The 26,943-nt window shown below is 43.2% G+C and overlaps 1 protein-coding gene across 1 annotated transcript in view; it reads right to left on the minus strand.

Moving 5' to 3' along the window:
* Positions 1 to 26,943, minus strand: part of FBN1 (fibrillin 1) — a 193,471-nt gene that overhangs the window by 49,345 nt on the left and 117,183 nt on the right. Inside the window, exons 18-34 of the mRNA XM_080930907.1 lie at positions 24,374 to 24,427; positions 22,895 to 23,020; positions 21,213 to 21,338; positions 20,568 to 20,687; positions 20,212 to 20,349; positions 19,758 to 19,808; positions 18,125 to 18,250; positions 16,001 to 16,228; positions 14,336 to 14,461; positions 14,086 to 14,214; positions 13,185 to 13,310; positions 12,973 to 13,098; positions 11,706 to 11,828; positions 10,580 to 10,705; positions 9,127 to 9,252; positions 1,848 to 1,970; positions 1,367 to 1,489 (exon numbers count right to left, since the gene is read on the minus strand). Of these exons, the coding sequence (XP_080787033.1) occupies positions 1,367 to 1,489; positions 1,848 to 1,970; positions 9,127 to 9,252; positions 10,580 to 10,705; positions 11,706 to 11,828; positions 12,973 to 13,098; positions 13,185 to 13,310; positions 14,086 to 14,214; positions 14,336 to 14,461; positions 16,001 to 16,228; positions 18,125 to 18,250; positions 19,758 to 19,808; positions 20,212 to 20,349; positions 20,568 to 20,687; positions 21,213 to 21,338; positions 22,895 to 23,020; positions 24,374 to 24,427 (2,097 nt within the window). The remainder of the gene's footprint in view (positions 1 to 1,366; positions 1,490 to 1,847; positions 1,971 to 9,126; positions 9,253 to 10,579; positions 10,706 to 11,705; positions 11,829 to 12,972; positions 13,099 to 13,184; positions 13,311 to 14,085; positions 14,215 to 14,335; positions 14,462 to 16,000; positions 16,229 to 18,124; positions 18,251 to 19,757; positions 19,809 to 20,211; positions 20,350 to 20,567; positions 20,688 to 21,212; positions 21,339 to 22,894; positions 23,021 to 24,373; positions 24,428 to 26,943) is intronic.

Below are 26,943 nucleotides of genomic sequence, written 5' to 3' on the forward strand. Positions count from 1 at the left end.
TCCTATAATTTCTCTCTGACTGCCAAGTTCCAAATGCACTTCATCATAATTCCCATTTGATAAGTTTAAACCCACCAGCTTTCTTTCTTGAATGCCAATGTTGAACAGGCAGCAGCATTGGGTACAGATTTAGAACTCTGAATTGTAAAATCATTTCTAAGGCAGCAATGTGAATGTTACGTCAAACTCATTATTCAGATAGACCTTTCCATCCACAGAGGGGACATATTTGAGACCCAAAAGAACATGTCACAGTGCATGTCCGTATCTCAGGCTTCAGCCTCAGCTCTAGGGGCTAACAGAGGAAATGGGGCACTAAGTTTACAAGCATTGAATTCCAAGCCCATGAAGCAAGGGTTCCTAACGAGTGAAATTTACATGTTTTCTTTTTCAAGATAATAAACATCCCTGGATTGGGCAGAGATGATTTGAGCTGCAATCAAACTGTCAGTGAATTTCAGTAAGCTACTCAGCTGCCCTTAGCTTCTTTTGTACTTACTTGACACCTTATTGTTAATTTCATAATGCCAGACAGTAAGTAGCGCTTGTCAATTTGCTTAATTGACTTAAGTTGATGTTCCAAGTCACAGGGGTGACTTAAAAGTATGGGTGACATGGTCTCACTACTTTATGGCCAATGTCCTTTGCACAAGAAGTGCTGTCTTTGTGGACACGTGCATGCACTACGCAATCGCACATTCGTACAATCCTACATACTTACATTAACATTGCAAGTTCATGTTAATTCTGTGCCTCTTAATTAGAGGTAAGAAAAAAGAGGATTTCCTGAGTACGTGGTAAAGTGAGAGAAAGCCTTACAGAGTAGTTCTGACTGTTGTTATGCCAACACAGTGATGGTAGTGATATGCTGAAGGCCTGTACTGCTTCCTCATGCAGAACACTACATCACCGTCTTTATGTATCTTCCTAAAGCAAGCCTATCCTTGGGTTTGATTAGAGATAGCCAGGCACCAGTGAGAAACAGGCATGAACACACAGAGGTGAACACATAAAAGGTGGTACTATCTGCTTAGAATAGTGATGTCATTACATGGATTGATGTATATGCATACAAATGTATATGTGTACATATATGTTTGTACATGTATACATACATGTATGTATGGGCATACAGATGCATATGTATGAGATGTGAAAGGTAGAGAGACACACACTGTGCTAGCTTTTGAGGTCTCCTTGGTGACTGGCCTCCATGGTTTCATTCCATGGGGATGTAAATTTAGATAAGTAATATTTTCAGTTACTTGACCAGCATGCCCCAGTCTTCAAGAAGAATTGTTGGTCCGATATGGGACATTGTGCTTTTCCAACAAGGGTTACATAGCTGCTTCCAAAGCAAGCCTACCTGTGCAGGTGAAGCCATCCCCTGTATAGCCATCCTTACAGAGACAGCGATAGGACCCCATGGTGTTCTTGCAGTCTGCATGTTGGCTGCACATGTGGGTTCCATTAGAGCATTCGTCCAGATCTTAAAGAACAGAGTTTACAACATTATCAGTATAACGGCATTGAGTAATGCAAAAACTACACTTCACTTTCAACATTATCAGTATAACGGCATTGAGTAATGCAAAAATTATACTTCACTTTCAACATTATCAGTATAATGGCATTGAGTAATGCAAAAATTACACCTCACTTTCAACATTATCAGTATAACAGCGTAATGCAAAAATTACACTTCAGTTTCCTTTATATTGGGTATCTTATTTATTTACATTTCAAATGTTATCTCCTTTCCCAGTTTTGCCTCTGGAAAATGAATACTTTCATATTTCTGATTTGCACAGCTCGTGACCATAACTTGTGCTATTTTTCCAGCTTACCTGTGCACTTGACGCCGTCTCCGATCCAGCCAGGGCTGCAGCTGCACTTGAAGCTCCCCGCTGTGTTTGTGCATACAGCATGCCTGCCACAGTTGTGTGCCCCGATCTCACATTCATTGATATCTGAGAAACAACCAGCGCTTTAGGAAAAACTTCTGCACAAAAGCTTTTGGGAGCCTTTTTTTTTTTTTTTTTTTTTAATGACTTAGCAACATTCAAAAATGGATTCTCTCTCATCCCCACCATGGCGTAATGCAAACAACTTAGTATCCAAACAGATGCTAAGCTCCCTGTTGGACAGTTTTGCCTTTTAATTTACAAAGACAGAATGGCCTGGCCATCGCACTTGTCCTTGGTAGCATTTGCCCATCCTTCGCTGCATTTCTAACGTGAGCACCCAGCCAGGTCTCAGGAAAGTGACCTTCTCTCCAACTGACAAAGTGAGTTGCCCAACACCCTTCTGGTTAGTGTTTATGGTCATGTTTTTGATTGGTAATATATTTTATTAAGACAACTATAGGTAATATGCATTTACCACATCCTAAGGCAAGCGAGTATGTTGACATATCAGGAAACTTTGGAAAGATATAAGGTATTTTTATTCTTAAATTTAAAGCATTTCTGTCTCATTGTGCTTTACTCTTATAGGATTTTTATTTTAGGTATTATCACTTCAATCATGTGCAGAAAATGTTGCTTAAGGCTAGATGCCAGCCAGCAGTCACCCTTCTCTAGCTTCCTGAGAGTCCACAGCACACTGTGGTCCTGCATATTTCATGTAAAACTCAAGTCAACCCAGAGAGAACTTTCATTGAAATAGTGAAATACCAGATTAGGTCGTGTCAGTACAGGGTCAAAAACAATGTAAAAAACTTCTTCATTCTCTGAAGTTTCATTTCAAGTTTACCCAACATACACTATATAAAAACGTTACAGTAACTTTTTTTATTTCCTTAAACTAACTCAACATATAAGAGGTTATCTTCATAATGAACTCTGCTACTTACTAGAAACAAATATAAGTGGATAGGACACTATGATTTTTAAGTAGAAACCAATAGTCCTCAGAGAGCTTGGGTCAAGAAGATTAAGACAGGCAGAGGAAACGTTGCAAGAATTTCCAGGGATCACTCAATTGGTGACTTTAAAAAGCAGCCAGGTCAGCAACAACCCAGTTGTTTACTCATGAAGCTCAGCTAAATGACTTGAAAGTGTTAAGAAACAAGCAGCTTCCAAATGTTCTATCTTAAGCCTAGATTGGTCTTAGAAGCAAGCATAAAATACAATGACAGCAGGTTTCTCTTACACCATTCTTTTGTGATGTCCCTGATAACTGTGACACAAAAAATACATGGCAAAGAATTTTTAAGGATCATAGCAAGTTGTTTAGGTAAATTTAAAATGTGGTCTCAACAGTCAGAGGAACTGACAGACGTCATAGGGCAGGTCAAGAGAGACCCATCGCTCTGAACTCGTGACTGGGAGCCTTGAGCAACTGGATAACAGAGACCATTTTACCATCCACGGAAATAAAGAAGACCAAAGTAGGGATAATTGTGCTGAAGTCACATAGGCATTTAGAAAGGCAGGTCTCCTTAGGCTGGTCTAGTAGGTTTCACAGAACCAACACAGATGTGCCTAAGCATGGTAGTCCCATACCTTAGGAGGTAATACACCAATCGTAACTTTCGTGGAGTTCTGCTTTAATTTCCTCCTTTTATTTCCCATAATACTTGGCAAATAATTGTCGGTGGAAAGAAAAAGCAGCTCCAGATGCTACAGAACTGCTCAGGCCTGCGTGTGAAATGTCCCATACGGGCTCCTGTATATAAACCCTGGCTCCCTGGCTGTGGTGTTGTTTGGGAAGGCCGAAAGGCTTTGGTGCCACGGCATAGTGTAGTCACTTAAGCAGAGCAGGTGTGACCACTCAAGCTGGGCTTGAAGATGAAACCTGCTTCCTGGTCAGTCAGGAAATGCCTGCATCCTGCAAACCATCACCATAGGGAGGGCTGCTCAGTGGCCATCCTTCCCCCATTATAATAAACGCCCCTTGAAGTCACACGGCAAAACAAATCCTCTTCCTCCTCGGTTGTTTCTATCAGGTGTCCCACACCCAAGAAAAGCAATGGATACGGAACCAAGAAAAATTTTAAGTGGAAAGAACTAGAATTCTGTCTCGGAAATTTTAAATTTTCAGAGAAGGCAGGTGTTAGGCCCCACCGGCAGTAAGAGGCAAAGCTGGGGTTACCTTGAACTTGGTTTCCTCTGGCTACTGACACTTCCTTTGGGACACAAATGTGTAACTGAGATCATTAGTTTAAAAACTTCAGTTTTATTCTAAATTTTATTTTGAAGACTTAAAAATGTGGGCGAGACTCAGAGAGACGTCCACAAACCTCTTTTATGGAGTGTAATTTCATAGTTAATCAATCAGAGGCTATCAATCTACGATACTGTCCTCCAAGTCTCTTTTTGTTAGCACATATTCGCTGTATAAAGTGGATCTGGTCATACTTTCATACATGTATGTCATGACCATATTCAACCCTCACTCTCACCCTTTTTCTCCTTCGTCTAGTTGTCTAATGAACAGCAATAACACTATTTTCATGCGCTTTTACCTTAATCTGGCAATTAAGAAAATGGGTACCTCTTTTGATAGAGGAATCTCCTCTAATCATTATTACTAAAATTTACTATAAAATTCTAATCCCAGAAAATACTTGAAATTTTTTTCATGCTTTCAAGGTGGAAGAAATTCTATTTCCAAGAGGCCAAGTGTTGTGAACCTTGGGTTACCTGGAAACAGGGATTCAAGGGTCACATCCAGGTCTCGTGTTGTGAGTAGAATTCATCATTCTAACTAGCTCATGTTGGGGAATGTAAGAAGCAGAAGAGAAAGACAATGGGTCATACCGTGCAAACACATTTCTGAGTTAACAGTCAGCATGAGTATGGATGTACACACTCTCACGCACACACACACACACTCACATTCACGCATGCACAAGCACACACTCAGACACACACCCACTCTCACTAATGAACTGTTTCCCTGGCAGACTTGGGCAAGTGGAGGAGAAACTGAGCCATAAGGAAAACAAGCAAACAAAAGCACCGCACCGAAACACTCTTCAACAGCACGGAGGAGACGGCACAAGTCTGCCAAGAACGCCTCTTTCTGTACAAATGTTCTCTTTGCTCCACAAGTTTGCTCCAGACAGAAAATTCTTTTTTTTTTCAGAATAAGTGGGAGCCAAGCAAAGCAATTCAAATTCAGGCTGACACTGCAACCTCCTTAACCCCACAGGTCCTGTCACGAAGGCTCACACAAGTCCTCTGTAGAGGGCCTCCTGAAGGGTAAGAATGAACAGCAAGCAGACTCCGTGGCAGGACTTTGCCTATGCCCACAGATCTGTCACACAGGAATGAATGCATATTGAACTTCTGTAGCCTCCACAGCCTCGAGAGAGAGAGAGAGAGAGAGAGAGAGAGAGAGAGAGAGAGAGAGAGAGAGAGAGAGAGAGAGAACATGCCACCTACAAACGCCTGTCTTACTGCCCCCAGACAGCATCTGTCCCATGGATCCTGAGCCTGTGGTGCTTGGCACATAGGGCATCTCTAGAATTAGGGGCTGCAGAAGAGGGCATGGCAGCTTCAATGCAAGTGCTACTTGGATTTCCTAATTTAGGTCAAAATTTGAGCCAAGACTATTAACCGGAGAGAACACCCATGGAGTTTCCACAGGCTGACAGCCAGTGGAGGAAAATTAGCAGTGATAAGAAAAGCAAGAGGAGTGAACCAGCTGTGGGTGCGGAAGAGCAGGACTCCGAGACCAGAAACAGTCCTCGTGTGAAAGGAAATCCTGCCGTTTCAACGATTCTGATTTTAACCACCGGCTAAGTGAGCATGCGATGCCAGGCAGGTTCTAGAAATGACTTGTGAACGTGCAGACCCACTGACTGGCACCATGCAATGACTTTATCTTCCTCCCATTACAGTTACTGGGACTGAGCAGAAAGCGGTGACCCCACCCACTTAAGCCAAGGACAGAGGATCTGTGTCCTCGGTTCCAAGCAAATGCACATTCTCTCTCCATTAAATCAAACATTCCCTTCAGCGGTATCCACAATTTGGACAAAGCTTAAGAAAAAGAAGAAGAAAAAAAAAAAAGAAAAACCGAAGCGCTTAGCATCTGTGTGGGCTGGGAATGTGAGTCAGTGGGTGGATTCTTAACACTGCTGATGTGATTGGAAGAAGAAAACATGTTTATTTGTTAAAATGGAAACAATCAGTAATGACAAGGGAGCTGAAATATTTAGACGGAGCTGTAATGGAGCCCAGAGGGTGAAGTTAGTTCTCATGAAACAAAGTCCCTCCTTAGGAACAGCATATGTGTTCTTAATAATGCTTCCCAGGGAACTTGTTTTTAAAATTCTATCCAAAAAAGCAGGGTGTGCATGTACGTGGTGTGTATATATATGTATATGTGTGTGTGCATGTATGTGGTATGTTTGTGTGCATGTGTGTGTGAGTGTCTGTACATGTATGTGGTGAGTATGTGTATGTGGTATATGTATGCTGCGTGTATATATTCATGTATGTGTGTGTGTGAATATGTGAGTGTGTATGTGGTATGTACATATTCATGTGCAAGTGTGTGTGTGTTAATATGTGAGTGTGAATGTGGTGTGTGCATATTCATGTGTAAGGGTGTGTGCATATGTGATTGTGTGTATGTGGTGTGTTTATGTGGTGTGTGCATGTGTGAGTGTGAGTGTATAAGTGTGTGTGTGTGTGTGTGTGTGTGTGTGTGTGTGTGAATGTCTGTACTATGACACAGTTGCAACATTTCTTTTTGCTGTTATTTGTAGTATGTCTTGCTTATCCAATTAGGCAAGATAAGTATCTCAGTTTACATTAGTTGTCTGGGCCTTATAAACACTTGTCCTTAACAGGACCATCACCAAGGTGACCTGACTTTTCGAAGCTATGAGTAATGTTGACTTGAAACCAGCCTGAAAGAGACCTAGTTATTCGGGACTAAAAAGACATTTTGGCTGATTTTTTTAAAATGTATTTTCAAGTGTGTGAGGCTTGCCAGTTCCTGTCTGTGTAAGTCATTTCCGGTCCAGTGTGATACCTTTGGCTGCTATTAACAGGGTTATTCCCGGGAGATCTTTTCTTTTCACCCCAATGCAGTCCCTCCTCTCAGAGGTTACTGCAGAGTTCTTTGCCCAAGGGGGTTGTCTGGTTAAAGTCAGATAACTCTGATGATTTGTTCGTGCTCACAGACCAGTGGGAGAGCCCAGAACAAAACTGAGGATTCTTTTATTTCAGACATGAATATCATAACCTATGCTACTGTGATATTGAAGAGGTCATAGAACTTGGGGCAGCTTCCTACAGTATTTGCTGGATAACATCAAACTGAAAAGTCATTTTAGACTGCAGCTGAAAAAAATAGGGAGCCACTAGCCCTTCTGAAAATAAAAAAACAACGTTTCTCTGGGTATATTTCTGTTCACTGGACTTGCTAAAAGGTGACTTCTGTGCTTTAACGTTGGCACTGACTCATCCAGCCCACGATGAGTCTGTCCTGTTCCCTCCAGTCTTTGCGTCTCTGCAGATTCAATTATATATATATATATATATATATATATATATATATATATATATATATATATATATATATATATATATAAATCCCCTTAAAAATAAATTTTCATGCATGAGTGGCAAACAGTTATACAGAGGTCTCAGTAGACTTCCTGATGCCTCTAGGCATGATATCCGGAATGGAAGTAAGTTCCTGTACATCACATCTCTTCTACCTGTAATGATACAGCTATAGCATGGGTTTAACCCACCACCATGGCAGAAGACCTAAAGTAACCATCCCTCTGCACGGTCGTCCACCCGTCCATTAAATGAACTTTGGAAAATTCTTTCCCTCCAGCCATTGACGACTGTCCCCAAGAATGCCTCTTCATGCTCATCATGGGCTGCCGTTTGAACTTCAGTGAGTTTTCCTTTATGCATCACAATGCAGCAGCGTTAGTCTACCCTCCTCTTCATGACACCAGACCACAATCCCTTAGTGAGGGTTGTGTCAGCACTGGAAGCTGAGAATAAATGTTGAGGCTGAGAATCATTGGTACCTCAGCATCCATGTGGATGACCTTCCATCTACTAGAAGAGACCCCTAGCCAGGGTTTCTATGAGAAGCAACAAAGGACCATAAAGTAATTTCAGTGTTATGTCTCTTTCAATGGCTTGGGCAGCCTGTTATTTTTAAACCACCAATAACATTACTGCCATAGGTTAGTAAGCTTGACAATTAATATGATCACTTTATAATTGATAAAATATATTTGATGCTTTCTTGAAACACACTGATACAATTAAGAGGAGGCTCCATTATCAAACTGCCAATATGCCATTTTTAATGTTGAAGTTACAGGGCCCTGCCAAGCAGCTTTTAAAATTCAAGCCCAAAAATTACTTGTTGAATGTTTTTAAAGTTACCTAGTTCAAGGCCACCATGATCAAGTTTATGTTATAAGCCACTATTTGTATCTGTAATGTTATTATAGTAAAATCTTATTGCCTAAGTTTCCATGTACTTAATATTTCATTATTTCGTGTTTGAAGAAACCATCTAAATACTTATAAAACAACACAATGGCACAGAGTGGCTTCTTCCATTTGGTATTTAATACAATAGTCTACTGAAAATATTTTGTAAGGGTTTCTTAAGTGCTATTGATAACAAAAAAGAAAAGTGAACAGTTCAGTTCCTTTATGGCATTAGCTAAGTAACATGGATAAAGACTTGTTTAGGCTAAAAAGTTAGTGTACCTAATGCACTCTAACTTGAGGACTGGTAAGGACAGATAAAATCCAGGGCATTTACTTTGAAAAACAATCCCAGTTCCCAAATGAAGTGTTGGCAAAAGAAGGTTGCTCTGTCAAAGGGTTATGAATCTTCAGCAACCAGCACGGTCACAATGTCATCTGAAAGCATGACTCTTAACCTATAAAGATTACACAATTTGTCCTGTTAACTTATCTAACACAGCACACCGTTATTTTCACAGACAGAAGGATAGGCTTCATTCAGGTTGGGCTTAATAAAGCATGAAAAATTTCAAAGGGATAGAAGCTAAATATGGCACACAATGTAAGTTTAAAAACGTGTGTTAAATTGTAATGATCAGGGCAGTTTCTTAGCGACTTGGCATGGTTTAGGTCAATACAAAACAGCAAAGTTACCTACCTGTACAGCCCGTTTTTCCTTTTTTCCCTGAGTAGCCCATGTCACAGTGGCAGATGAACGAGCCTTTAGTGTTTTCACAGGTCCCACTAAGGCAGATGTTTGGATTCAGGTCACACTCATTGACATCTGTAAGGCAGAGACACAGTTCATACGTAATGGATACTTTCTCCCCAAGATAAGAGAATTATGATCATAAACTAAGAAAAGCTGAGACACTGTCACTAAATGATAATCTTGGAAAGTAAACATCATAAAATATTATATTTAGATGCTTTCTCTCGAGAAAAAAAATATAATGGACTCCATTCATACTGGCACGTCTTGGTGCCGACTAATTATGTAAGCTGCCTGCTACTCGGGTAGTGAGTAGACTCACTAACTCTTGCTGAATAGAAGTTTGTTTATGTGATGGTTTTTGTAGGAGACAACGTTCTCTGCGGTAAGATAACTGTGGTTATGTCTGTGTGATATTTACTGGAACAGATGAATCGGTGCTTAAGAGCACCAGCTGTTCTTCCAGAGGATCAGGGGTTCGATTCCCAGCACACACACGGGCACTCACAACTGTCTGTAACTCTGCTCTTAAGTGATTTGATGGCCCCTTTTGGCCTCCCTTGGCACCAATCATGATGTTGTGTATAAGCATACATGCAGGCAAACCACTCATCCACAAAATGGATGTGCTCATAACCCACCCCAGGCCTCTACTTGTGGTCAAGAAGGAATGACCTTCTCACCAGAAACAACTAAAAAGAAGTTAAGATGCAAAAGCAAACAATGGCTACAGAACCTTTTTCCAGGCCTTGGACAGGAGGCAACAAAAATACAGTGATTTCTAAGATAAAGAAAGTAAATGGGTTCGACATTATTCTCAGATTACTGAAGAACAAACTCTAAGGCTGGGCCAATGGAAGAAGACACCACATAGAACCAGGTGACTTCACTGGTTTGGGTAAGTCAAAGGAGAGGAAGGCTTCTGAGGATATTCAGAGCAGTGTTGAGCTTGCTTGTGCACAGAAACAAACTACCCAGGCTGAGGCAAGCACTGTCCAGTGAAGCCCTTCCTGAATTCACAGGAGACAACAATGGTACCCTTTCCCCACAGCTAAACCACAAAGCATTATGGGAATGGAGCAGGGCTCTAGAAGGGTCTTGCTTCAAGAATACAGCAAAACCAGTTCTCAGCTAACTGCTGCTTAAATGTAAGACTTGTCAAAAGGACCGGCCTGGTTCCAGATGACCAAAACGCATCCTCAAAGTTCAATGATCTTTCTAGAACACAGAGATAGCCAGCGTTTACCAAGGTGAAATTTAAGACAGCCAGCTTACAAAAAAAAAAAAAAAAAAAGTTATCAGGCAGGAGAGAAAGCAGGAAATAGGAACTAATTGATCTCTATTGTTAATTTCTCAACACTGTGCCTGAGCAGTTAGACAATGCCGCCTTCTTTCTTACCGACACAAGTCTTCATGTCTTCAGACGCCATGAACCCGTCATAGCATAGGCACCTGTACTCCCCAGGGATGTTTGTGCACTGGCCACCGTCACAGATATTGGGGTTATCTTCACACTCATCAATGTCTGAAAAGAAGAACATCAACTACACGTTATATACATATTGATATCGGCACCATTTAGTGAGGAAGTATGAACTGACCCAATGTAACAAAGTTCAGCCCATTTGTATACCACGAGCATCTCCTAACCTTAAGTCCAAAGGAAGCTTTGTATCGATTACCCCACCAGGTTATCCCAGGGACAGAGGAGGCAGCCATCTCAAAACTCTCAGTGTGTGGTTCAAGGACGCAACACTGGTCTACAAGACTATCGGTATGAATTTAAACATATAAATTCACAATTCGAGATGATTACAAATCATATTTTATCACCGTCCAGCTATATTTGGCTACTTCCAACATTTACTTTTGATAGTCAAATTACACAGAGTTGGGTTTTGTGTGTGTGGGGGGGGGGGTGGTATGGTTAATGGTCAAATAAAATCAATGTGTTTCCTAGGTTCAAATTCTCTTCTCAACCACAGCCAAAATCACTTATTCTACTTTTTACCCCCTGTTGGCTGCCTGGCTCATCCAGCATAAGGTAGTAAGATAGGGGAATGAATTAGGAGAGTGACTCTCAAACTTCAGCATCTATCCAATCACATGGACCACCAAGCTGACCCAATACTTTTCAACTCAGTAGAGTGGGATAGAGGCTGAGGTTTTGCAGATTCACAAATCCTTGGGTCCTGGGGCTGCTGCAGAAAACACACCCAGAATTGCACCAAATTAGGTTCAAGATGTAACTCTCCAAAATTCCGTTTAACCAAAAAAAAAAAAAAAAAAAAAAAAGCTTTCTAGTCCAATGATGAGATGACAAGTGACAAGTGATATCCTAAACTTTCTTCCTCTTTCCCACAATCGCAACTACATTTTGTGAGTGAAGATCTGGTGCTTAGTGCCTGGTCTGAAGACACACAGCTAAAACACGCAACAGACAAGGACTTGAACCCAAGATTGTCACACTCTGCTTGGGGGGACTGTCACTAAAAGAGAGATAGCCAGAGCATAAAGCTGCTCACCTGTGCACGATCGCTGGTCTGGCATCAGCGCGAAGCCTGGCTGACAGCTGCATTCATAGCTCCCATCAGAGTTTGTGCAGAAGGTCTCGCAACCACCGTTCATTATGCTGCATTCGTCAATGTCTAAGAGAAGTGAGAAGAGTATTAGAATGTGTCCTCTCCCAAACTGTCGCTGACATCTAATTACCACCATTCAAGTGTTAAGGCATGGTGCTTTGAGGAGGTTATAGGCTATGAGGACCCCACCCTCATGCGTAGCATTGGTGACACTATAAAATGGGTGAATTTGGCCATTCGTACTTTTTCTCTCTCTTGCCTCTTACACATTTTGATGCAGCAAAAGGCTTGCACAATGCCAGGACTTTGCTATTGCTGCCCAGCCTCCAGAGCTGTGAGGCAATGAATGTCTATCATTATAAATTAGCCAGTGTTGGGTATTCCAGTACAGCCCATAAAAAGTGACAGAGACGCCTTCTTTTGTGTTTACACTTGGGGCAATCTTCTTGGTCATTGATTCAATTATAAACATGAATTAAGGCTTGATGGGCTGAGATTCTGACCCTTTGTAAGAACCTGAATTGAAGATCTAAGTTGACCTTGGCTAGATCTCAAAAGAATTTGGGCTGATTTATGGTTGTGGGTGGAAACCGTCTGAGACTTGGCAGTCCCATGTGCTGTACATCCCAAGCCAGGCCCAAACTGGCAGCGTTTACACAGTCTCACTTGACATGTCACTTGGCATGACAAAGCCACAGGGCCCCCTGTGTCACTCTTCACAGGGAAAACTAAACCTACAGAGGACCAACCACAAGGCAAAATTCTTGTCCCATAAAAACCCATACTTGGGAGTGCCAGACACAGCCTCTATTTCAGGGTAAGATATGAACATTCTATGTTCTTCTTGTCAATGGCCTCCCTTCAAACAATCCTTAAATGATCTCTCCCAAGCCAGGCAGAGATCTCGCCTTAGGCCTTCCCGAGCTTTCCACAGCACTTGGTGCATCCCAGGGTTAATTATCACTCGCTGCTTTGCTTAGGCATGCACATGTTATATTCATTATCAAAGAGCATGCATCAGATTATGAACCTTTCATTTAGCTGCTCCTTTGAGGAGGGGAGTGGGGTGCGAGTACCGTGGGCTGCTAGGACACTTGCACTTGCAGTGAAACAAAAAAGATTAAGCAAAGGCACCTAGCAACATAGATGGAACACGTTGCTTTTTTGAAATAAACGGCACCGTGAAATACAAAAGAAGGCCGGAGCTTACCAACGCAGAAAAGCCTGTCGTGAGTGGGGTGATAACCCGGGTTGCAGGCACACTGGTACTTCCCTATGAGGTTCACACAACGCCCATTGGGGCAGAGGTTTGCGCTCAGTTCACACTCGTTGATGTCTGTTTGGAAGCAAAGAACGTCATAGAGACATAAGTGTGTGAATCAAACAACCGACCCCACGCAAGTGTTTTACAGAGCTCCTTACCAATGCACGCGGAGATGTTCGGGGACAGGTGGTGACCAGGAGGGCATTCACAGCGATAACTTCCCTCTGTGTTGTGGCAAATGCCTCCCCGACATAGGAGAGGATCTCTCTGACATTCATCGATATCTGTAAAGCAGAAATGCCCCGTGTTGAAGAGGCTGGCACCCTGTTCTTCTTTACCGGCTGTCCCCCTTTCCAACCCTCAGTTGCTGGGAGTCCTGGCTACTGGTGGCTTCTTAGTTCCCTTCCAGGAGAACAGCTGCCCACTTCATGGGAACTGTCTGGGAGGTGAGAGGTCTCAGTACTTTTCCCACAGTGAGTCCTGACTGACTAGCTTGGAAGTCAAAGATCCTGACTTTGTCTCAACACAGGACAACTCCTGGTGCCCTTCTCCCCTCCAGATCCCCTGTGGGATCTGAGTGTTGCGTACAGCCAGACTCCACTGTCCTCTCTGCCATTCTGAAGGGTTCCTTCTTCAAAACCCATAGCAAAACAAAGCAAAAACAACCCAAAATCCAAGCAAAGGAACCTAGGTCCACCACTTGCGTGCAGGAAATCTCAGGATGTTCACAGGGAACCCGACCTAAGGTAGCCAACCAACACTTGTCTTCTAAAACTGTCAGACAGACAGACACCTGAGATGGGGCTCCTGCTATGGCTTAAGTCTGAACTGTTTTCAACTCAACTGTGTCAGGCATTGAAAATTGAAATCTCTCAGGGTCTCACAATGGAGTCACCCATGACTGTTAGCCCTTCAGTGCTTTCCTATATGAGTCTCCCTTGGCAACAGGCTTCCATCCCTGGCCAGAAGACTGCACGGCAGGAGCTGCCTGGGACCGGGCCTGTGAGGGATCCCGGCTTCTCACAGTCCTTCACTTTCCCGGTGAGAGCACAAACTCACCCATGCAGTTCTTCATCATCATGAAGCCACTTTCATAGCCTTCGTCACACTTGCACTCAAAGTCCCCTGGGGTGTTCACACACTGGCCTCGGCCACAGAGGTCAGGAGATATGCGGCACTCGTCAATATCTGCGTGAAAAACAGCAGGCAGCGACATGAGGGCAGGGACAACCTTATAAGGCGAAGCGACCCAGACAAGGAGGGAGCGTGTGAAGGCTCCTCCCTTCCGGCCCCTGGAGACCAGACCGACCTGTGCAGTTCCTCTCTTCAGAATCCAGAGCAAAGCCGCTGTCACACCTGCACTTGAAGCTGCCGATGGTGTTCCTGCACTTGCCGTGGGTACAGAGGCTGGGGATCATCTTGCACTCATTAATATCTTCAGGAAAACGGAAATGGGCAAATGGTCAGGAGGTCTCAAGGGTCCACACTTTCAACCCAGAAGGCTGGAGAGCCTTCATTTCAGGTCCTGTCAATATCCATCTCAAACGTGTATGATAACCCAGGGCTAGGACCTCATAAACATCCCTAGTCATTTTAACCTCTATATTTTAAGAGAACACTGTTAAGGAAACGTGCTGGTCACTTCCTGGGATATGGCAAGCAATTGATCATCATTGGCCAATGATTGTCTGAACTCCAAATGCTACTTAAAGCACATGGACAGTAACAAATACAGCACCCACCACACCCAGCCACCCAGCCACCCAGCCACCTGTCCATGCATCCACCTACCCTCCCACCCATCCACCCACCCTCTCACCCTCCCCTCACACAACCATCATGGCAACAGAATAAAGCCCTTACTTAGTGCTCTTTGATACTTTCTTGGATACATCTTAAAATGACTTTGAGAATTTAACAATGTCATTGAGGTTTAAAAAGTTTACAACTAATCTATGCTACTTTTATTTTCTTGGCATTGTATGTCACTAATATACGTTAAAGAGCTTCTTGAATACAAACAGGCTGTATACATAAACACACACACACACACACACACACACAAACACACACACACACACAAATACACACGCATGGACACACAAATGTCATGCAACCCAGGTTTCCCCTTACTGGAGCCTTTCCAAAAGCAAAACTCAGAAGTTTACTTCTGCATAATGTCATAGTAGCAAGAACTGGTGGGCTAAATTAAGACCCTCAAGTTTCTTTCAGTGGTAGACTGCCACAGCCTGTGGGTCACATTCTTTTGAATTTACTTAAGAGAAATTTAAGGTGGTCATCTAGAAACCGCCTCTCTGGACAGGACAGTTTTAGTGACCACGGTCTCACTGAATAATAACTGACCAAAAGAACAAGAGGAGGAAGAGAAAAAAAGGAACAGAGAGAGGACAAAGGAAAAAAACCTTGCTTTATATATAAAGACATATGTATAAAGACATTATGCAGTGTTTATGTACTTAGTTTCCATTTTTTCTGACTCCATTCGGTCTTGAAGAATGTGAGAATGAGGTCTCAGATCTCCAAAGCCTGACAGGAGAGGCACCCGGCAAACCCTAGCAGTCAAATCCTCCACTATTAACAGTGGCCTGGCCTCTGCTTCATCAGAATGCTTGCCAGGGAAACAGCTCAGCTGGGGAAAGTACTTGATTCACTTTAACAAGGAGCTGAGTGAATTCCCAGCACCCACATTAAAAAACAACAAAAAATCCAGGGATGGCCCTGTGAACCTGGAACTGCTGTGCTGGGGGCAAAGGGTAGATATAGGAAGACCCTGGGGGTTTCCTGGCCAACTGGCCTAGAGAAAGACACCCATTTTAGACTCTTGCTTTATGTGCACACACACACACACACACACACACACACACACACACACCACCACCACCACCAGCAGCAGCAGCAGCAGCAGCAGCAGCAGCAGCAGCAGCACAGCAGCCGCAGGGAGCATTGTACACACCTTTGAAGAAAGGTTTGCCATTTGTTATGTCTTTTGTGGCAAAGCCGGGTCCGCGGGGACAGAGTTCCTCATACTCGCGGCTGTTTCTCAGTGGACACTCCTCACACTCCTCTGTTCCCCAGGCCGCCCCGACCGAGCAGCAGCAGGCATCCATTCGGTGGCGGCCAGCGACGGGCAAGGTACATTCCTCATCATCGTACTTCAGGAAGCAGGTCTCCAGACGGATGTCTATCAGAGAGAGCGGGAGACTGAGGAGAGCTGCCCTTCACTGCCCAAAGCTGCCAACTTTTGTTAGGGAAAATACAGCACACTCTAATTTGCTATAGCCATGACTACATTTTTTTTTTCTGGATGAAAACCAGGATTATGTGGTAGGTATTCCAGCTAATGAAGACTTTATCCTCTTCCTCAGACACGTGTAAATGTCCTGTTTATCAAAGGCTCCCTCCCAACTTTTGGTGTTTTCTGGTAGTTCTACATAGGCAGCCCATGACTGAGAAGTGCCACTGTGCTGAGTGTGGGCATCTTTCTCCTTGTAAAGTCACGTTCATCAGTGCATGCATTCCATGATATCTTGGCATCTCCTGTCTATGAGCAAACTCTGTTGCTGGAATGTACCTACTGCTCAAACATTATGGCCTCAGACTTACTGCATTTCTAGAGAGGCAGACTAATCTGAAAAGAGGGCTTCCCTTCTTAAGACAAAAGAGGAAATGGCAACCAAACGCCATCCATTCTTCTAAGTTGTTTTACTTCAACGTGTGTGTGTGTGTGTGTGTGTGTGTGTGTGTGTGTGTGTGCGCGCGCGCGCTCACGCTATTTCCAGCCCCAAAGCTCAGCAACTGTGAAGGAGGCTGGCAGACCAGAGGACTAAAGACCTGGATTCTAGAACTGTTCTTCAACTTAGTTTCTTAGCAAACTCATTATGCCTGGTCCCAAATCTTCATGCCTGTCAAATGATGTTATCCCCGTCTCTCAGGAAGCATCAGGATGCTCTGATGAGATTATGCACCTAAGAACTGTGAAGTATCATTCAAGTGTGTCTTCCTTCTCGTTTGCCTTCACAGTGTGAAGTGACTATTTACTTAAGTGTTCAAGTTACCTCATGTCTTTTTAAAAGCGCCCTCTAAAGCATTTAAGCAGCCCTATGTCCAAGTTTCAGGTAATTTAAAGTAAACTCCACCTTTCAACTGAGAATCTAGAAGGATGCTTCATTAAATAAGGTCCCTCCTAAATAAGTAAACAGAGATTTCGGCATGGATTTGTTGATATCCTTAGTTACAAAAGACACAAAGCTCTGAACTCCCCTTCTGTTCCATATTGTAAGCACTTTAAAATCCTACATTCACATTTGTAAATGATCAAACTCCCTCAACTGTAATGACAGTCTTTAAAGCACATAAAGTGCTCTTTAACCGGGATACTCTTCCATCTGGTTCAGCATCTGATACGTACTACATGTGACATCATTTACAGAGTCAAAGGCTAAGCAGCGAGACACGGTCATAACACCAGGAGTCAGACAGATACCACAGCTAAGAGTCATGTGGCATCCTTCTGAGGACTTCAAGTCTCTTCCTTGTCACTGGGATGGGATGACTAGATGACTGGATATGTTATGGCCCCTTGGCTCTAGCAGTTGGCAGGAAGATTCCCATATAACTGGTAGAGATGATATATCTTCATCTCTCTATTTCTATCTATCATCTATATCTATCTGTATCTATATCTAACCTATATCTATAATATCTCTCTTTCTCTCCCCCCCATCTATCTATTTATATCCCTGTTTCCTAGCTGGCCCCCACCTCCCTTTCCCAGGAGGATTTCTGTTCCTGACATCAAGGGGATTTTCTACCAGGACTTATCTATTAGTTATAGCACAAGCCTAAAAGATATGGGGTGCATCGCCCCATTGCATGCAGATGTTCTTCCCTCTGCCACTCAGCATGTATCCTACAATCCAGGGTGTAGGAGCAGAAGTGCAATAGCAACTGTGGTGGCACTGAACTGAAAAGACTAGCATGGAAGAAATGTGTGTGAGTGAGTGTGTACACATGGGTGTGTGTGTGTGTGTGTGTGTGTGTGTGTCCAAATGTCCAACTGCATTTGATTCATCTTTACCAAGACAAATTCTTCCTGTAGCATCCAAAGTCATGCCGTTGGGACACTCGCACTTGAACGAGCCCCTGGAGTTGACACACAGGCCATTCTTGCATACTCCTGGGAACACTTCACACTCATTGATATCTGAGAGAGAGAGGGGAGGGGAGAGAAAGCATTAAGTCAGTATATCTGTGTAAGTTAATTCTGGTTGACCCCACTCATAGATTCACAACGATTCTTACAAAAAGAAAGGGCCTTTTCTGAACTCGGTAAGTTCCAAACACTAGCTTGCCCCAAGACAGTTCCTATTAACTTCTGATGTGTCTTAATAGCAATCAGTGGGTCTGTTCACTAAGGCTAGGAGTCTCTACACTGGCCTCTGGGAATCGCATCTGAGATGTAGAGACAGAGGCCAGGGGTTTGGAGTACAGCTCTGGGAAGTGAGATTCTGAGGGTTATAGTTAGCATTAGGAGGCAAGATGACTAGAAATAGACCAAAATTATCAAAGAAGGAAAAGCTTGAACTTGAGTGTCTAAGAATCAAATCCTGCTGTGGCCAGCGAGGGAGTACTAAGCCTACGTGGTTGGTTGGGTGAGGGAGCGACAGTGCACATGACCATCCATTTGTCATCTGCCAGTGTTCCCCAGTCTCCTGATCCTCCCAGTTTGCCTCATGGGGCAGTGTGTTCTCTGCACTTAATTAGGAAAAACAGACATCATTGAATTAATCCAAAGAAAGGCAATCTAAATGCCAAAAGGGGATAGCCTTGAGAGGCTTAGTTAAAACACATACACACACCCACACACATACACACACAGGTCTATTTTAAAGAGGTTCCTCTCCAAGCCAAGAGTGTTGAGAAAAAGTCTCAATGTTTGCTTGAAAGCAAACGAAACAGAAATGAAGTCGAACCTGTTTGTGGGGGGTTTGTTCCTCAGTTTTCCCTTGGCCATTTGTATATCAAAATGTGCTGTTAAGGTCTGACTAGTTCTGAACGGCTGGTCTGAACCAGAAAAAAAAGCCAAGGGATTCAGTCATCATTTGGAAAGTAAACCTTGGGTGGGGGTTGTAGGATTCCTATTTGTTTTAACAGGAAAAAAAAAAAAAAAAAAACCCTCCATTTTATCCCACATATGGGACTGTTGTTTTTTAAAATACTTCAGCTGCTGTGTCATGTCAGGCAACGTTAGTCACCGTGACCTATATCTACTCAGGACTCCATGAGAAAGAACCACAGTGAGCTGGAGAGGGTCCACATGGACCTTGAAAATAGAGGCAACTGAGTTCACCCCTCTAAATCACCCAGGAATGTGTTGTTTAAGCAACAACAATAAAGGGGGGGGGTAACCATGAATGCAAACTTCACAGTCTTTGAAAAAAGAAATGTCTTGCTTTTTTTGCTCCTGATTTGCAGATAGCATTTTGAAAATGCAGCCATTCCAGAAGATGCATGGTGGTTCTAAAGCCTGTCCTTTGGCCACAGTGATCTAACACTGGCAACAGCTTGTGTGTTTAACATCTGTTCTGTCCTGTGGTTCTCAGGAACTTTTTTTCTCTGCATCTTATTCCTCACTGAAGTTCCCTTATTGATGCCAAGTTAACACAAACATTGTTCATACACACTTACGGTTTGTAAGGAATAAGAAATACCTTCACACTGTGTGCCTTTAATTCTTGAGTACCCTTTACCACATATGGGATCTGTGGGGAAACAAAACAACCTTAATGATATATATATTTAGACATCTCAGCCATGGTACAAAGAAAGAGGAGGGAGGGCCTGGGACAGGAGTTGGATTTTGCTGCTGTGAATCAGCACGGGGTTGCATAGATAATAGAAGAGCAGCAATGAGAGGTCTCCGCTAGTAAAGCCCAGCTTACAGGAACCGGTGCTTCGGGGGAAGTACCACAAGCTAATCATGTGACCATATGGAGACAGAAAATGGTGCCCTGACCAGGATCACACAAAATAGATGTCCTTGATACTCTGCTGATTTCCTATTCTGGAATATTTCATCAAAGTCATCTGTAGATTTCCCACGTGGACCTAAGTCAGTGGAGTGACCGGTGAGAAGGCTGCAGAGCCAAGCGCTGCTTCTCTTACCGACTTGACATATGGTACACGGGCTCCCCCAGGCAGCACCAAGGGAGGAGCAGCACTCGGACTTCAAGGTGGCGCCATTGATGTTGATCTCACAGCGCCCGTCGATAACCGTCTGCCAGCAAGTACCCTTGATGGTTTCTGCAGACGGAGCGAAAGGCGGACATTGAACAGAATCTTATCAAAAAGCCCAACGTATACACTAGAATTACAGCTAGAATAGCATCATGAAACAGGGAATAATAATCATTTTAACGTCTCTCTTATATCTGAACTTCTGTGGCGGTCGAAGCAACCATTAAACGTTGGAGGACTGAGTTATTGATAAACTGAAAAATTATTCTCGGAAGGATGAATACCTATGCAGATGGTTTTTGTTGGGTCCAGAGTGCTTTCAGGAGAACATTCGCAGATGAAAGAGCCAGGGCTGTTCTTGCAGACTCCATTAATGCAAGGACTCGATTCACATTCATCAATGTCTGAAACAAAACCAGGTCCCCATTACTACTGAAAGTTGGTCTTAAGCATAAAATGCATACCTCGACTTTGGCCTTAATTGCTACCACATAGCCTTCATTAGATAGTAAAGCTGGCCTACACAGGCTTTTTTGCCAAACTAGAAGGAATGTCAAAATACTAATTGAGCACATTTCTTTAGAATAGAAACTGGCACATGAGTGAGTCTTCGTATCCAAGAAAATCTGGATAAAATTATGGATTCAAATCATCCATGCACAACATTTTCTTCATCTATTAAGTGATGGCAAGTGAAAATGCCAGCTTGAGGCAAATAGAAATGAACGCCCTGAAAACAATGCAGACAGGGGAGTGAAACGCCAAGTGCTAGTAAGTGCCGTCTGCGGCTAAAGTTTGTACAGTGGCTTAGAAGCAGAGATTCCTGACAGAACTTGCTTGACTGAAGTAGACTCCAGCCGACTCCTAAGGTGGTCTAATGGCTTTCCCAGAGAGTAAGGCACAGAGTGCAAGAACCAAAGCGCAGGTACCTTCACAGGTTTTTAGGTCAGGTTTGTACACAAATCCCTTGGGGCAGGTACAGACAAAACTTCCAGGTGTGTTTCGACATTGTCCATTGTCACAAAGTAGACTGTTCAGCACACACTCATTAATATCTGGAAAGACAACAAACGGGGACATTTGAAGGAGCTTGTCCCTCGCAGGCAGTGGCATTCAGGTCGGACCTTTAAATTCCTAATGGTGTAATCAAGTCCACCAAAGAGGAAAGACTCTGTTCCATTGGCATTCCCCACGTGGGGGCTTTATTCTTCTTGTCTAAAGTGTCTACAAAGATTCAAGCTTCTGGCTGCTATTTAATTCACTTCTTGGGTTCTCTGAAAATTAGTTATCTTTATTTCTGTAGTTGATTTGCAGTATTAGGATCAAAAGGGCTGATGTTACTGATTTAAGGAACTAAATGAATAAAAAGCATCTTCAATATGATGGTATGCATCTGTAATCCCAGCACTGGGAGGAGAAAGAAGGTCATTACTCTAACCACAGCAGTGAACATACTTTAATAGACAACACACATATATGTTATATATGTATGTGTACATGCGCTTATACATTTATATATCTGTGCTCATGTTTATACATTGATATATATTATATATGCATATATATTGCTTAAAATATGAGAAAGTCAGACAAGAAGTAATGTTCCTATTGAGCAAATGGAACACTGAAAGTCTGTCAAAATACTATAAGGGACACAACTTCTTCCAAGAGTTCCAAACCCCAGACTTCAAACGGGCCAGGGACATATGAAAACAGGGATTTTCTTCTCCCGGGTCTGAGCCCATGGAGCTTCTGATGCTATATGGGCAGCAGTTGGGTTTAGTATACATACAGCAAGTTATTGATACTTGATAGGCTGGGTGCCAGGAAGAGTGAGCAGATTTTTCTATCAATCTGAATTCTCCCCAAATAATCAATTACTTGTTTCAAAGTTAGATCAGCTCTTGGACAGGGACTTTCCCAGATCTGGCTCTAAAATCCCTCCAAAGTAAAAGTGGGAAGCCTAGCCCCAAAGCCAGGACTGGAAATAAAAATATATAATCTGAGATTTTTTTCTAGTATATCTTAAAGTTTATCTTTATCAATTTGCATCATAGTCCATAAAATTTTATTTGCTTATATATAAAATATATTTGTTCTTCAAATTAAAAAAAAGTACCACTTTACATGTCAGTATGTGTGTATCCTTTCTCCATGAACATAAGTATCTTGGTTTTAAAAGCCCAACTCAAGGGAACACATGGCTGTGTGTCACTCCAGACAGAAGATGTTCTCAGGAAAATACTCTTCTAGGCAACTAAAGAATGTTGGAGGAAAAACGAATGCCCTAGGCTGCTGTTTTATTCCCAACCAGATGATTTACTTAGTTTCTGGATTCTTCCTTCATTAAGGGCTGTTATCGCATGGAAAAGAGTGCTTGTTAGAGCCAGTGAAGAGTCATTATTACAGAAAACAAGCTGTACTTTCTCTGATTAAATCTAATGAGTAGTTGGAAGAACTGTTTGTGGAACGGCTCTGTAGCTGTGTGAGAAAGGCTCCGGACACTAGCACTTCCTACACCTAGCAAGGTTCTCTTTTACCACGTGAAGCTGGTGTGTGGCTCTTCACAGGCTGTCCCAAAACATCCCAGAAAGAAAGCTGAGCTCCTTACCGACACAGTTTTTCCCAGTTATGTCTACTTCGTATCCTGAGTTGCAAATACATTTGTAGGTCCCACGGAGATTTTCACAAATTCCATTTGGGCAAATATCAGGATCTAATGCACATTCATTTATATCTACACCACCAAAAGAGTTCAAAGTCAATCATGTTCCAAAGCAAACATGAAATATAAACAACACAGAACATTACAACATGCATAGCGACCTTAGGACTTCTCAATGGGCTCACTTGGAAGAGAATATTTCTCTCTTTTTGCCCACTGTGAGTCGCATCTCCCCCAACTCTAGACCCTGGAGGGAAACTGGCATCTGTGCTGTGGCTGTAAGGTCACCCAACATCCCCGAATTAAGGTGACGAAGATGCACTGGATGGTCTGAGCACCAGGATGAAGGCAGAGGATACACAGGGCCCAAGACTCTGGTACCAACATTTCTCTCTTTCTTCCTCTCATCCTGCTGGGGAAGTGATACCTCATGCCCTTGCTTCAAGTTTTTAAGTTCAACAGTAACCTCAAATTAAAGCATGAGCCATGTGTTTACTGGCTCCAACTTTGGTGTTCAAGCAAGGACCCCTGCCCACTGTGAGGGGACCTCCTTCAGCAGGTCTCCTTACAAGACAGAGCCTCTGCTTTGGCTCCTAGGAGACCAGACATTGCCTCTTCTGCGCTCACACGTACTGAGCAGACCTCTCTATTACCAGAGAGGGAGAGTCTTTTTTCAGTCAGGGTTGCCATGTGCTTCATCCTCATAGCCTTAACACATCCTTTTTGACCCCCACTGACTCCTCCATCATCACCCTTCTTGCTCCACCTCTTCATCAGTCTTCCCTCATCTTCATCCACACATATGATGAGGTGAATCAGCCCGTCGGTTTCCCCCCACAACCCCCTAGTCAAATTGCTTCGTTTCGTATGAGAGAGGAAGTCCTTTCTTGTCACCATCCTTACACTCATCTCAGTGGTCTCCTTTGATTCTATTCTTTATAATGACACCCTACACTTCTCCCATGCCTACATAAATATTTTATTTTCTTCCAACTCAGCTGGCCGATATGACTTCTTCCTAGAAAATCTACGTGGTGTCTTATGACTGAACCTTTGAGAATCAAGACGTCTTTTAGACTGAATGGGTAACTACTTGTCTACTCTAAAACCCTCAACTGTATTTGATACTGAAAACCCATAAAAGGCTCAGGCCGCTGCTTCTCTAGACACCAGCCATTGTATCTCAGCTACAGCTCTTCATAAATTGTCTCCAGGAAAAACCAGTGAGAAAGCCCCACACCCACAGCCACCATGGTGCCACAGAGGCTCTGCCATAGGGGCTTCTAGGCAACCCACGTGCATCACCGGTGATGGTCAGCAAGGTGTGATGCCAGACTGCGTTTCCACAGTAACTAGATACCCACAGAAGGCTCAGTACTAACTTTGCACATGCTTAAGTCAGGAAACTTCAAAGTGGCTCCTTACCAGTGCCTGCTGATGTCATTCCCGGGCCACTGCTGCAGAGTGCCTGATATTCTGCTGTAATAAATTATCAGATAATAAATGAGTGCCCTGTTTGCACAAACAGGTCAATTCTGCCCTTGGCTCACACAGCCATTTCCTCAAAAGTAAGGAGAACCAAGCTCAAGTGGTAACAGACCAGGGAGGCACTCCCGGGGGAGTCCCCTTCGAACTGGGCTTTCATTTTAAGCATTCTGCTCCACTGAGGAAAGTGACTTTGAAGGATAAGGGGAAGCCATAGCAATTTCTTGGCGAAAGCATTTTTGGAAAAGGTGTTTTTTCCTACAACTCATTTTTGCTCACCAGGGAACACTTTACACGTACAGTGAAACGTTACTGTTAAAATGTGGTTTCTTAGCTGTTAATAAAACTTTTCCCCGCCATCCTGGGAATAGTTCTGTTTCTCAGTTCTAGCTGTTTTTTCCAGTTACAATCAGGTTCTCGAATGTCCTCTCTCCACAGACTCGCTGGGCTCTCCTCACAAGAGCACAGCGGAGCATCCGAGCTCATGTGCAAGTGCAGTTGTGAATCATCTGGATACTCTGCTCATGTTCCATGGTGAGTCCACAGGAAAACTCTTGATCCATGTTAAGGTCACTCTCTCTTTCCTATAAACTGAAGTGTACAGAGTCGTTCCCCAAACTTGTGACAGGATCAGCTCTCTAGTACTCATGAAGCATAACAGACAACTCCAACAGCGTTCAGAGGAATGTAATGGAGAACTGTGAGAAAGGCAAACACCTGGAACCAGACTTCATACAAGGCACAGAGAAGAGATAGACCTTTGCCGGCGCCTGGTTTCTGGCAGCCAGGATCAGGGTCACATATGGTGACTGCACGTGGTGGATGAGACTTTATTAGAGGAAGCAAACACTTGCTCTATTTCTGATGAAGGTAGGTGTAAATGAGTTTGGAAAAATAAAACAAAAAAAAGAGAGAGAGACTCTTTTAGCCAGATGTGGTGGCATGCCTTTAATCCCAGCACTTGAGAAACAAAGGCAGGAGGATCTCTGTAAGTTCAAAGACAGCTTGGTCAGTGAGTTCCAGGACAGGCAAAGCTACACACACAGTGAGGCCTTATCTCAAAAATAAAAACAGTACGTGTGTGTGTGTGTGTGTGTGTGTGTGTGTGTGTGTGTGCTCGAGCGCGCACACACACACACAACCAATGAATCAATCGAACAGACAAAAACAAGAAAGCAGCATTTAAAAATTGATCCTTTCAAGTGTGTTTTGTGATAGGCAGTAAAATGGTTTTTTGTTTTTGTTTTAAAGCATTTAAAAGGGGACCCAAAGGGGACAAAGAGGAACATGTCAGCCACTGTGTGTTTAAAAGCCAGAGACTGAAGGACAACAGAAGCAGAACAATGAATGTGTCTTCGGCATCTTCTCCCGCTCTCAACTATTAACGTGCTCATGGGGCTGAAGGATAAAGCAAGAAGACAAGACCATGGTGATTCCGTGGGCAGTGTTCTCAGGGTTAGCTGACACAGAGGCACAGCGTGGTCACTGCTCCACACTGGCCAAGACCTGACTGCTCTGTGTAATTAAGGGATCTGAATGCAGCCACACTTACCGCTGGAAGCAAAGCCCTTCCCCACCCCACCCCTGGGTACTCATCCCCATTCCAAACCGATGCTCTCTGGGTTTAATGAGATAACGTAAGCACAGGCAGCTCATCCTCTTAACTTTCCTAAGCTACCCCAAGGTAGTGCCTCAGACAGCAGCAAGGCAGGCAGCACAGAGACGCGCCGGGGAAGTGTTAAAGTGGAGAACTGTACACTGTACGTTCCTGCCCACAGTATGTGTGTCCCCCATCCTTTACGGCCTGACTTCTGTCTCATAAATTCAAAGTCTATGAGAAAAATCCCTTTGGGAAATTAGTGCAACCAAGGACAGAATATACAACTGTCGCATTTTATGCAGTCATTTTGTTTAAATGACTACTTACATGCCGTTGACGTATACTGAAGGTGTATCTAACTGAGTTTTGATGACATACAGATAATCTGAATTATTCAGTGGCATCTCTGATGGCCTTTAGCACCTTCCCTTTCTAACACTGCAGTTTCAAATGTTATTTTTATTTACAGAGCACTGAAAAAAAATCATGCTTAGGCTAATTTTTATGAATTTTACTTAAGAAGGAGATGGAAAAACCTAATCTTACCTGGAAACTCACTCACGGCTTGGGTGTTTGTTTGTTTGTTTTAACCCTAACTTTCATTTAGGACAACAAAAGTTAACTGCCAAGCTACCTTAAGATCAAGTTCAAATAGTAAAAACTGGCCATCTTCATTTCAATAAGTTACATTGTTTTTCTTCCTAAATGGATGCGGGGTAACACCCCTCTTCCTCTCTCTTCTAGGATCTCTTCTTTCTCCCAAAGGATCCCTGTTTCTGCTTTCAGGACACAAACATTTCATTACTTTCTCTTTCCTCCCATCTCATCATCCCTTTCTACTGCTGCCTCTCTCTCTCTCTCTCTCTCTCTCTCTCTCTCTCTCTCTCTCTCTCTCTCTCTCTCTTTCTCT

This window comes from Micromys minutus (genome assembly GCF_963924665.1).
Source record: "Micromys minutus genome assembly, chromosome: 17".
NCBI classification, from domain to species: Eukaryota; Metazoa; Chordata; class Mammalia; order Rodentia; family Muridae; genus Micromys; species Micromys minutus.